Here is a 12,738-nt window from a genome sequence, read left to right as displayed (position 1 = left end):
TGGACTAACTGGCCACCATGCTAAATGAAGTGAATTCCTTCATTTACATCCATCCTATCGGTTAAAACAAACTAACATTTCTATAGCATTTAGGGTTCAGTAGGTGCCCGTTTATCGTATTCCTCAGAAATGTCTGCTGCAAGGCACAAGGTAGGCTCCTCGCTAAACCTCACCTCTAATTCTCCCCCCCCCTCTTCTTTAACATGAAGGTGATTCATTCCAAAAACCTCCTGCGCAGCGGAACCTTAGTCGGCTCCTTCAAAATGGACGTCGGAACCGTTTACACCCAGCCAGGTAGGTGGAAAGAGTTTTTTTCTGGTGTGGAAGGCTGTTCTTGTGCTGTCAGGGTGGTGACAGTAGCTGTGGGAGAAACTTCTCCTTGGCGGTTCAATACGGAGGCTGGCACCAAATTTCCAGTTAGCCAAATTTTATTCATAGAATCATAGAGCTACAAGGTACCCCCTGAGGGTTTCCTAGTTTGATCCTCTGTAATGCAGGAACGCAGGGCATCATTTTGGCTGTTCATTTCTCTAGTCAACCACCCTCTGTCACCCCAACACCTCACCATCTCTTCATCCAACCAAAGTCCTGGGAAACACTTAGTCAAACATTTTTTTTCTGTGCGTGCAGAGCCCTCGCTGCACTTTATCTGACATTCTTTTTGTGGGAATGTTCAGGGTGGCAGGAGAGGATATATTGTTTATTAATATCCTTCCAAACTTGCGCTAGCAAGTTCCTTTACTTAGCAGAGTTTACATTCCCCTTTTTACATGCACAGCAGATAGCTGGTTGCAGGCTTGTGTGAGCCTCTCACTAGTATACAATTCAGTCTGTCTCAGATTGAGTTGTATGTTCCTGGTAAGTCCCCCTGAATCCCTCTTAAAAGAATAAAGATGTCACTATCTTATTCAAAGTCAATAAAAGAAGTTTACTTATATCAGTTACGGTTGGATCCCTGAAGGCAGACTTAGTTACAAATACAGCGGATGCTCGGGTTGCGAACGTGATCCGTGCAGGATGCACGCTCGCAACCGGCAGCATCCGCAACCTGCAGCAGCGCGTCTCTGCACACGCGGGTTGTGATTCGTGCTTCTGTGCATGAGCAAAGGGCGATGAAGTGCTTCTGCACATGTGTGACCACTGAAACCCGGAAGTAACCCGTTCTGGTACTTCTGGGTTTTGGCGGTCCGTAACCCAAAAAAACACAACCTGAAGCATCTGTAACCTGAGGGATAACTGTATGTACATGTAGATCTACTCCATGTGGGAGAATAATCCCAGTGCTTTTGCAAGCTGAGAGCTAGCAGAGCAGTCCTAGCTAAAAGCTGGTCAAACGAAGAAGGGAGTCAAAGAGAGAGAGGTGTGCTGCGTGACCCGTCCTTTTGTTACCTGGGCAGATAAGGTCACGCCCACCTTCTATCACATGCAAAAGGAAGTATGCTCCAGCCAGGAGGAACAGGAAGTTTCGACTGGCTGGACCAAACATTCTCTCTCATGTCCACTCTAGGAAAACAAGGAATGTTGTACTTGACTGCTCCCAGTGGATTACATCCCGCAGTTTTTCACTCTAACATTCAGTCGCTAGGCTCCTCCTAAACCAGTTCTTGCCACTTTTGTGGTCCAGCCACACGCTTTGCAGAGTGACATGGTCCTCACTGATAATGGGTTTCACAGAAGTCTGCCCATCCTCTTTGGTGGGCGCCATTGTGGGCTGGTGTTCCCCCTGGCATCCCGGGATCCAATGTGGAAAGTCCCAAGGACTGTTTCCCATGCAACAATGGGAGCCTAATGAAGCCGCCGTTCCTGCACCAGTCCACCTGGGGGAACGAAGGCGCCAGGCTCTGCCGAGATGCTCAACTTGTGGGCGATCCTGCCCTCTCCCCAACCCACCTCGCAGGGTCTCATGGTGGCTCCTTGTCTTCTCCTTGCAGAGCACCAGTTCTACCACAAGTGGGCGCTCCTCTCGGACCCGGAGGACATCACCGCGGGGCTGAAGGGTTATGTGAAGGTGGACATCGCAGTGGTGGGCAAAGGAGACAACATCAAGACGCCCCACAAGGCCAACGAGACGGACGAGGACGACATTGAGGGGTGAGCAGGGGAGAGGGCGAGGAAGGAGAGAAGAGCAGAGGGAGGGGAAAGGGGGGAGGAGAGAGAGAGAGAGAAGAAGAAGAAGAGTTTGGACTTGAGATCCCACCTTTCACTCCCCTTAAGGCAGGGGTGGGCAAGGTTTACCTCACCTGGGCCAGCTCACTCCAGCGGAGACGCAACGGAGACGCGATTTTCAGCGCCAGAGAAGCGAGTCCCCATGCCAGTTTAGCACAGCGCATGGGGACTTGGTTCGGGGGCGGCTCGTGGGCCGTTTGTGGCCCATGGGCCTCAGGTTGCTGACCCCTGCCTTGTTGTTGTTTAGTCGTTTAGTCGTGTCCGACTCTTCGTGACCCCCTGGACCAGAGCACGCCAGGCACTTCTGTCTTCCACTGCCTCCCGCAGTTTGGTAGCTTCAAGAACACTGTCCCACCATCTCGTCCTCTCTCGTCCCCTTCTCCTTGCGCCCTCCATCTTTCCCAGCATCAGGGTCTTTTCCAGGGAGTCTTCTCTTCTCATGAGGGGGCCAAAGTCTTGGAGCCTCAGCTTCAGGATCTGTCCTTCCAGTGAGCACTCAGGGCTGATTTCCTGAAGAATGGAGAGGTTGGATCTTCTTACAGTCCATGGGACTCTCAAGAGTCTCCTCCAGCACCATAATTCAAAAGCATCCATTCTTTGGCGATCAGCCTTCTTTATGGTCCAGCTCTCACTTCCATACATCACTACTGGGAAAACCATAGCTTTAACTATACGGACCTTTGTCGGCAATGTGATGTCTCTGCTTTTTAGGATTCTATCTAAGGAGTCTCAAAGTGGCTCACAATCTCCTTTCCCTTCCTGCCCCACAAAAAACACTCTGTGAGGTGAGTGAGGCTGAGATACTTCAGAGAAGTGTGACTAGCCCAAGGTCACCCAGCAGGTGCATGTGGAGGAGGGGGACGTGAACCCAGTTCCCCAGATTACGAGTCCACCGCTGTTAACCACTACACCACTCTTTTACAGATTGTTCTTTGCTGAAAGAAAATTACATGAAAATGATGTATAGATAGTATATAACACTAGTGCAGATAGGAAGAGTGTATAAAACTGCTTCAAATATATGCTGGAAATGTAAGGAAAAAGAAGGGACTTTTCACCATATGTGGTGGGACTGTAGTAAGATTAACAAAAATTGGGAAGTGATATACAATGAGTTGAAGAAAATGTTCCTATTAACATTTGTAAAAAAGCCTGAAGCATTTTTGTTAGGGATTGTAGGAAAAAACCTGCCGAGGAAAATTGAAGAACATTTTCATGTATGCAACAACGGTGGCAAGAGTGCTTCAGGTTTCTTAACAAATGTCAGATGGAACATTTTCTTCAACTCATTGTATATCATTTCCCAAAACGGTCTTGACTGTGTCTTGCAGGAACCTGCTGCTTCCCGACGGCGTCCCTCCAGAGAGGCAGTGGGCACGCTTCTACATCAAGATCTACCGGGCAGAGGGTCTCCCTCGCATGAACACCAGCATCATGGCCAACGTCAAGAAGGCCCTCATTGGAGAGAACAAGGACCTGGTGGACCCCTACGTCCAGGTCCTCTTTGCAGGACAAAAGGTACGTGGGCATGTTAAGAGAGCCTCGGGATTAGGCCAACCTGAGAGTCCCTCTCATTTGCAGAGAGACAGCTGGCTTTTTAAAAAATGTGCATCCTTTGGACCATTGCTCTAATCAGTTAGACTGCAACGGCCATTCAATAAATAGAAGAAAAATTAATTATTATTATATTGGTTTAGATATCAAAAGGTGCTGAGAAAAATAACTTTGCTTGTCAAATTTCAAACCACCAGGATGTTACAACGGAGTATTACCGGTTGTTCGTTATCATGTTGCAGTCTTTTCTTCTATTAATTAAATAAAATTATATTAATGCAATGCAATGCAATGCAATGCAAAGCAATGAAATAATATAATATAATATAATATAATATAATATAATATAATATAATATAATAATATAATATAATATAATATAATATAATATAATATAATATAATATAATATAATATAATATAATATACAATGGCCAATCTGGTGGGACCTAACAGGAGTTGTCACCTCAAATACTTGCAAGTTGGTGAAGGCCTGAGAGTTTAGCCCCAGAATCTGCTTTCAGACCATTTGCCAGGATGCTTTAGTTGTGATTCCTGCTTTGCAGGGGGGGGGGGTTGGACTAGATGACCTCTTGAAATCCCCTCTAGTTCTGCACTTCTATGATTTGAATATGTGAGACTATCTACTTCCAGCAATGTGCAGATGGAAAATAAATAGTCCATTATTCCCCTTCAGAGAGTTAATTAAGACATCCAATGGGGAAATTATGTGCCATTGACACCTCCCTGTGTGCCCCCTACACACACACACACACACACACACACACACACACACGTGAAAAGGATCGAGGGGTCTTGGTGGACCACAAGCTTAACAGGAGTCAACAGGGTGATGCAGCAGCAAAAAAGGCGAATGCTATTCTAGGCTGCATCAACAGAAGTTTAATGTCCAGATCAAAGGAAGGAATAGGTAAAGGTAAAGGGACCCCTGACCGTTAGGTCCAGTCGTGGCCGACTCTGGGGTTGCGGCGCTCATCTCGCTTTACTGGCTGAGGGAGCCGGCGTACAGCTTCCAGGTCGTGTGGCCAGCAGGACCAAGCCGCTTCTGGCGAACCAGAGCAGCGCACGGAAACGCCGTTTACCTTCCCGCCGGAGTGGTACCTATTTATCTACTTGCACTTTGACGTGCTTTCGAACTGCTAGGTTGGCAGGAGCAGGGACTGAGCAACGGGAGCTCACCCCGTCGTGGGGATTTGAACAGCCAAACTTCTGATCGGCAAGTCCTGGGCTCTGTGGTTTAACCCACAGAGCCACCTGCATCTATTCCTTTAAAGGACTATTCTTTTAAAGGAAGGAATAGTCCCATGCTATTTCCTGTTGGTCAGAGCCCCATCTGGAATACTGTGTCCAATTCAGGGCACCACAATTTAAGATGTTGACAAGCTGGAAGGTGTGCAGAAGAAGGCGACCAAGGTGATCAAGGGTCTGAAAACCAAGCCTTGTGAGAAACGGTTGAAGGAACTGGGTATGTTTAGCCTGGAAAAGAGGACACTGAGATAAGATAGGAGAGCCATCTTCAAATATCTGCTAAGAACTGACTCTGCTGCTCCGGAGAGTAGGACCTGAACCACTGGATCCAAATTAAAAGAGAAATTCCCACTAAATCTTAGGAAGAGCTGTTTGACAGTGGAACAGTCTCCTTTGGGAGATGGTGGACTCTCCTTCTGTTATGTACGAAGTTGAATAGGATCCAAAAGGCAGCAGTCTGATTGGTCCTGGAACAATAGGACCCAGAATGCAGCAGTCTGATTGGTCCACAGGAGCCACCCGATCCAGCTCCAGGTGAAAGTGAATCTGCAGCCTGATTGGCCTATAGGTGAATCCTGGAATTAGCCAATCATGTGGCTAATTTGTGTAAATAATGTTTATAAAGCAGACATTCTGGGGGAACTTCCATTCCTCCTCACCACTATGAGCGGAATAAAGAGCATGAAATCCACTCTCGACTCCGAGTATATTTCACCTTCCTTGGAGGTTTTTAAGCAGAGGTTGGACGGCCACCTGCCACGGATTCTTCAGCTTTGATTCCTGAATTGCAGGGGGTTGGACGAGATGGCGCTTGGGGCTAATATCTAACTCTACAAATCTATTATTCTGTGAAATTGTAATCTCCTGCTGCGTGGCTCAATCTGGTTGTGGCGTGTTGGGAAACTGTGTATGTGCAGCTACTCACACAGAGTCAATTAAGTTTTGGCAGACAGCCAAAAGCTCATGTGAAGGAGTAAGTCTGCCTGGTGATACAGAGGCATGGAGATAGCTCCCTGATTGGTCAAGCTCTCTCAAGGGAGTGATAATTAATGGCTTACTAGCTGGAATGTGTTACTTCAGAGTTTGGAGTTCAGAGTTCTGTGTCAGTGAAGGAGTTGTGAGTCGTGTCAGAGAGAGCTAGCTAAAGATCCGTGTTCTGTTCCTGTAAATAGTCCACTGCATGTAATAAACACCTAACTACAAGTTCCTGGTTCCTGCTTCATCTATCCTGTCTGCAGCCAAGTCACCAATTGCTTCCGTGGATTCTGCGTGTACTCTGCTAGGTCGGCTAAGGTCCTGCAACTAGTCAGAAAGTTGTGAAACACCAATAGGTTTTACCAATATGGCCTGGGACCTTTGATCAGCCTTAGATGGCCACTGGCTTCTATTAGATCATTCCCAGAAGATCCCTATCAAGGGATGCAGTTCCTGAGGGCTATATGAAGCCTCCAGCACCAGGAGCAGCATACCTTTGAATGCTAGTTGCTGGCAAACTACAGTGGGAGAACATGGTTGTCTGTAGGCTTCCTGGGAACATCTGCCTCTCCACTCTTGGAGACAGGATGCTGGGCTAGACGAACCTTCAGGTTTTGGCCCGTTGAGCTTCTTCTGGTGTCCTTATCTCCTTATGTCTTTCTCAGGGGAAAACCTCGGTCCAGAAAAGCAGCTACGAGCCCACGTGGAACGAGCAGATTGTCTTCACGGAAATGTTCCCCCCACTGTGCAAGCGGATCAAGGTCCAGATCCGTGATTCTGACAAGGTCAACGACGTGGCCATTGGGACCCATTTTATCGACCTCAGGAAGATCTCCAACGAAGGAGACAAAGGTGAGGTGAAGCACGAACCGAGTGCCATTGTTTTGCAAAAAAGCAAAAACAAAACCGGCACAGCATATCCAGGATAGACTTAATATTAGGTTGGTCTAATTTTCTTTTAACGTCATCCAATTCACTGGTCCTGAATGGGGTAACTGTGCCCCTGAAGGACCAGGTGCGCAGCCTGGGAGTCATTTTGCACTCACAGCTGTCCATGGAGGAACAGGTCAAATCCGTGTCCAGGGCAGCTGTTTACCAGCTCCATCTGGTACACAGGCTGAGACCCTATCTGCCCACGGACTGTCTTGCCAGAGTGGTGCATGCTCTGGTTATCTCCCGCTTGGACTACTGCAATGCGCTCTATGTGGGGCTACCTTTGAAGGTGACCCGGAAACTACAACTAATCCAGAACGCGGCAGCCAGACTGGTGACTGGGAGCGACCGCCGAGACCATATATCACCAGTCTTGAATGACCTACATTGACTCCCAGTTTCTGGGCACAATTCAAAGTGTTGGTGCTGACCTTTAAAGCCCTCAACAGCCTCGGTCCAGTATATCTGAAGGAGCGTCTCCACCCCATTGTTTTACCCGGACACTGAGGTCCAGCGCCGAGGGCCTTCTGGGGGTTCCCTCGCTGCGAGAAGCCAAGTTACAGGGAACCAGGCAGAGGGCCTTCTCAGTGGTGGCACCTGCCCTGTGGAATGCCCTCCCACCAGATGTCAAAGAGAACAACAACTACCAGACTTTTAGAAGACATCTGAAGGCAGTCCTGTTTAGGGAAGTTTTTAATGTTTGATGTATTACAGTATTTTAATATTTTTTTGGAAGCCGCCCAGAGTGGCTGGGGAAGCCCAGCCAGATGGGCGGGGTATAAATAAATTATTATTATTATTATTATTATTATTATTATTATTATTATTATTATTATTATTATTAGGCTCTGCTATTGGCTCCTGCTGGAGCGAGTTCCACAGGTTAACAATGTGCTACATCAACACTGACCTTCTTCCCTTTGCTCTGCTGTTCTTGGCCAGGCTTCCTGCCCACGTTTGGCCCTGCCTGGGTGAACATGTACGGCTCTACGCGCAACTACACCCTGATGGACGAGCACCAGGACTTGAACGAGGGCCTGGGTGAAGGGGTCTCCTTCCGTGCCCGCCTCCTGCTCAGCTTGGCCGTGGAAATCTTGGATACCAGCAACCCGGAGCTTACCAGCTCCACCGAAGTCCAAGTCGAGATGGCCACGGCAGTTGCCGACGTAAGTCTCTGATCCTGGCGCAACCCAGCCAGATGGGCAGGGTATAAATAATAAAATTAATGTTATTATCATCTATTCCTTGCTAGTTCTTGTTTATACTGTGGCTCCTTAAGCTCCCCTGCAAAGGTAGCAGGGAACACTAGCTTTTCTGTGTACTTCCTTCCCCTGGGATTTAGTTCCTGACTTGTGAGTTATTGCAGGATTTGAACCCTAGAGGCAGCCCTTATTTCTCTCAGTTGCTTTAGTTAAATAAATGGGCCTTACTTACTTCTTGCATTCTAAGGGGCTGGACTAGATGGCTTCTGGGGTCCCTTCCAACTCTACAGTTCTATGATTCCATACCCTCTCCTCACACATCTGCCGAACTTGCCTTGACTGCTTCATCAGTCAGGGTTCCCTCTAGCCGGATGCAGCAAGTTCTTCTTATGTCCTTTTGTTCTAATATTTTTTTTATATTTTCCCCATACCCTAAAATTGATTTCCTCATTATATGATTCTGAAAACCTTTGCTTTGTCATACCATAAATATGCATGCCATCCAAATGTGTTATCATGTTCTTCTGAATCTAAAATATCCCCATTTCTCAATATTATCCCATCCCAGATCCAGCAAATACAGGATGCCTCATAATATAGTTTTAAGTCTGGCAGGGCGAAACCCCATCTCTCTTTAACATCTGATAACATTTTATATTTTATCCTTGTTTTCTTCCCCTGCCAGATGAATCTGGAATTATTATTTTTTTTGCCATTCTTTAAAGCTTCCAGTACCGCCTATCACCAGGATCGATTGGAATAAAAATAACATTCTTAGCAAGACAATCATTTTAATCACTGATATTCTTCCCCAGAACAATAAATTCATTCTACCCCAAATCTCCAACTTCCTAAGTTCTTCTTATGTCCTTCTCCCACCCAACAGAACTGCACGGGCAAGATGGATGAGTTCTTTCTCTTTGGATCCTTCCTGGAGGCCACCATGATTGACAGGAAGAATGGAGACAAGCCCATCAACTTTGAGGTCACCATAGGTTGGTATGGCTTCATTAAGGGATGGGGTGAGCAGCCCCACCAAGGAGGGGCATTAGCCTTCTGGGGTGCTGTGAGCACAGAACTGTGAGCATTTACCATATATTTTGCTCTATAAGACTCACTTTTTCCCTCCTAAAAAGTACGGGGAAATGTGTGTGCGTCTTATGGAGCGAATGCAGGCTGCGCAGCTATCCCAGAAGCCAGAACAGCAAGAGGGATCGCTGCTTTCACTGCACAGCGATCCCTCTTGCTGTTCTGACTTCTGAGATTCAGGATATTTTTCTTCTTGTTTTCTTGCTCCAAAAACTAGGTGCGTCTTATGGTGTGATGCGTCTTATAGTGCGAAAAATACGGTAACTCCTGTTTGCAGCAAATAAACTCAGTCCTTTACAGCAGAATGCAGCAGAAGCAACTGTGGTTGGAATAGTAACATCAAGGGTTTTATTTAGAAAGCAAATAACAAAACAAGGCAACTCTCACATCGGTCTTCTTCCATAGTCAGAGTCAAGAGCAAGCATAAGGAAAACAAGAGCAGTAGAGCAGAGAGGGAGGAGACATTTAAATAGTTCCCATACTCATGCATCAATTGAGCAATTAAAGGCAACCTGCAACATTATGCAATGTGAGAATGAGACATTACAAGAACCATGTGCAAAATGTGGCTTTGGAAGAAGAGCATGGGCTCTCTGAGGACCAAGTGTGTAGGAATAACAAAGGACGACGGGAGGTTAAATGCAGGTGAGCCGTGCAGAAGCACGCTAGCAAGCATGCTCCAAGCAAGCTGCCGACTAGCTGTGCAGAGGCTCCTTTTATTAGCAGAAGACGACAATTGGAAACAGTAGTGAAACCACCCTGAACATGACATGTCCCCATCTAAGCACATTTCCAGTGTTGTCAAATACACGTGTCAGCAGGTTTTTCCCTAAAATGTTTTCCCTGATACTTGATTACATCTGTGTCCCCGGTCATGCTCCAGCCAAGCATTAAGTCTAGTAACCAAATCTGTGGGAGGACAAACGGTCAGGGGGGAAATGCTGTTTGCTAGCCAAGAGGCCACAAGTTCAGGGAGAGTGGCCGCAAGGCTCCTTGGCACGCTGTGGCATGCCAGGTGCGAGGTGTGCCTCAGCACCGGTGGAGCGTCACTCCCACAAAGTGGTATCAGAAATCGAATCTGAGGCTTCTTCTTCTTCTTTGGTGATCCCTTGTAGCCAAGTAAGATCGTCTTCCATAAACACGGTCTTAACAGTGAGTCCATAAGTGACTATGGTGGCCAATTCTGGACCCACACGTCCTTCCACAGTGGGGACATAGGTTTCCGGGCGGGAGTTAATCACGGTGAGGGTTTGCCAAGCGTGCCTTCCTCTTAGCACGTTTCTCCCTTGCGTCCTGAGTTCGAGTGTCTTCAAAGCCCAGGACACCTTTGGGAAAGGCTGTTCTCCAACTGGAGCGCTCGCAGGCCATTGTTTCCCATTTGTCGGTGTTTATGCTACATTTTCTTAAATTTGCCTTTAGTCTTTAAACCTCTTTTGTTGACCACCGGCATGACGTGCTGCCCTTGACTCAGAATATTCCTGAACCGTGTATCACAAGATCCTAAGGTTGCATAGTTCAAAAAGTGTAGATCCAGAGACAAAAGTTGCGAGGGGTAAATACCAACTACGTCTGGGAAATTCTGGCTGTATGGCAACCCTAGTTCCCTCCGACTCTGCCGTTCCATGGTGATTCTATCCCTTCCGTTTCCCCCAGGCAATTATGGCAATGAAATCGACGGGATGTCCAAGCCCATGATCAAGAAGAAGAAGGATAGTGGAGGAGATGGAAACGAGGAAGAGTCTCAGCTGCTGGAGAACGAGAGTGATGAGGAAAGCACAGACGATGGGGAGTTTGTCTCCATCTCCTCTTCTCCACCTTTGAGGCCTTTGATCACCGACAGGCAAGCGAAACTTTGGCCAGTCTGGTTGACGTGAAAAACCTTGTTGTTGGAAAGGGTGGTGGAGAGAGGTCCCAGAATTTCTTCTTGCCTCCTTATGTCCTTAGGACTGTATAGCTTGCCCGAGTGGCTACGTGCCGATCATTCATTACAGTGGTACCTTGGTTCTCATACTTAATCCGTTCCGGAAGTCCGTTCCAAAACCAAAATGTTCCAAAACCAAGGCACGCTTTCCCATAGAAAGTAATGCAAAATGGATTAATCTGTTCTAGACTTTTAAAAACAACCCCTAAAACAGTGATTTAACATGAATTTTGCTATCTAACGAGACCATTGATCCATAAATGGGGTAACTGTGCCCCTGAAGGACCAGGTGCGCAGCCTGGTTGTCATTTTGGACTCACAGCTGTCCATGGAGGTGCAGGTTAATTCTGTGTCCAGGGCAGCTGTCTCCCAGCTCTATTTGGTACACAGGCTGAGACCCTACCTTCCCGCGGATTGTCTCGCCAGAGTGGTGCATGCTCTAGTTATCTCCTGCTTGAACTACTGCCATGCACTCTACGTGGGGCTACCTTTGAAGATGACCCGGAAATGGCAACTAATCCAGAATGCGGCAGCTAGACTGGTGACTGGGAGTGGCCACCAAGACCATATAATACCGGTCTTGAAAGACCTACACTGGCTCCCAGTACGTTTCCGAGCACAATTCAAAGTGTTGGTGCTGACCTTTAAAGCCCTAAACGGCCTCGGTCCTGTATATCTGAAGGAGCGTCTCCACCTCCATCGTTCTCGGGGCCTTCTCGGTGGTGGCACCCGTGCCAGAGTTTTAGAAGACATCTGAAGGCAGCCCTGTTTAGGGAAGCTTTTAATGTTTAATCGGTTATTGTATTTTAGTGTCCTGTTGGAAGCCCCCCAGAGTGGCTGGGGAAACCCAGCCAGATGGGCGGGGTATAAATAATAAATTATTATTATTATTATTATTATTATTATTATTATTATTATTATTATTATTTTATTTATTATCAAAGAAGGTCCCCAGCAATATCACTTCCTCCCAGCTGATTAAGGCATTACAGGCTGTTCTCAGCCATCCAAGAACTTAACAAGAGACACGGATAGGGAAGGAACAGAGGCAGGATGGATAACCAGATCAAATCACTAACTCTTCGAAATACAATTTATCTTCCAGATAGATCGGCCATACAATGTCCCATCTAACCATGGCTAGCCAAATATTTGTAAGAAGTCTACAGGGAGGGTTTGATGGCGGCAGAGACCATTTGGTGGTGTGCTGTCTCTGAACTTAGCAGCTTCCTTGAGAACGTATCATGGCTAACAGCCTGTGATAACTTCTCTGAAAGCCAGCTAAGCCAGCAACCGTCTCCGCATCTTGTGGCAGGGAGTTCCATAAGTTCTGAACAGTTGCTGCCCCCCTGCATCCCCTTTCAACTCCTGAGGTTTACCACCTTCTCTTCCCTCCCCCTGCTTCCAGGAACTACTTTCACCTGCCGTATTTTGAGAAGAAGCCTTGCATCTACATCAAGAGCTGGTGGCAGGATCAGCGGAGGCGTCTCTACAACTCCAACATCATGGACAAGATTGCGGACAAGCTGGTAGGCACCCAAGAGGGTCTGGAGGAGGTGTGGGGTGGGGAGGGAAACACTGGGGTGACCCCTGGCTCCAGTTGCTAGATGACCCTCGGCCCCTTCCAACT

At 47.3% G+C, this 12,738-nt stretch overlaps 1 protein-coding gene across 1 annotated transcript in view; it reads left to right on the top strand.

Annotated features, from left to right (window-relative positions):
• OTOF (otoferlin) overlaps positions 1 to 12,738 on the top strand; it is a 199,326-nt gene that overhangs the window by 120,245 nt on the left and 66,343 nt on the right. Inside the window, exons 11-18 of the mRNA XM_053383844.1 lie at positions 210 to 294; positions 1,932 to 2,091; positions 3,498 to 3,684; positions 6,629 to 6,815; positions 7,839 to 8,062; positions 8,985 to 9,093; positions 10,841 to 11,027; positions 12,517 to 12,637. Of these exons, the coding sequence (XP_053239819.1) occupies positions 210 to 294; positions 1,932 to 2,091; positions 3,498 to 3,684; positions 6,629 to 6,815; positions 7,839 to 8,062; positions 8,985 to 9,093; positions 10,841 to 11,027; positions 12,517 to 12,637 (1,260 nt within the window). The remainder of the gene's footprint in view (positions 1 to 209; positions 295 to 1,931; positions 2,092 to 3,497; positions 3,685 to 6,628; positions 6,816 to 7,838; positions 8,063 to 8,984; positions 9,094 to 10,840; positions 11,028 to 12,516; positions 12,638 to 12,738) is intronic.

Source organism: Podarcis raffonei, chromosome 3 (assembly GCF_027172205.1).
Source record: "Podarcis raffonei isolate rPodRaf1 chromosome 3, rPodRaf1.pri, whole genome shotgun sequence".
NCBI classification, from domain to species: domain Eukaryota; kingdom Metazoa; phylum Chordata; class Lepidosauria; order Squamata; family Lacertidae; genus Podarcis; species Podarcis raffonei.
The sequence above is the reverse complement of the archived record's forward strand: the minus strand, read 5'-3'. Positions and strand labels throughout refer to the sequence as shown.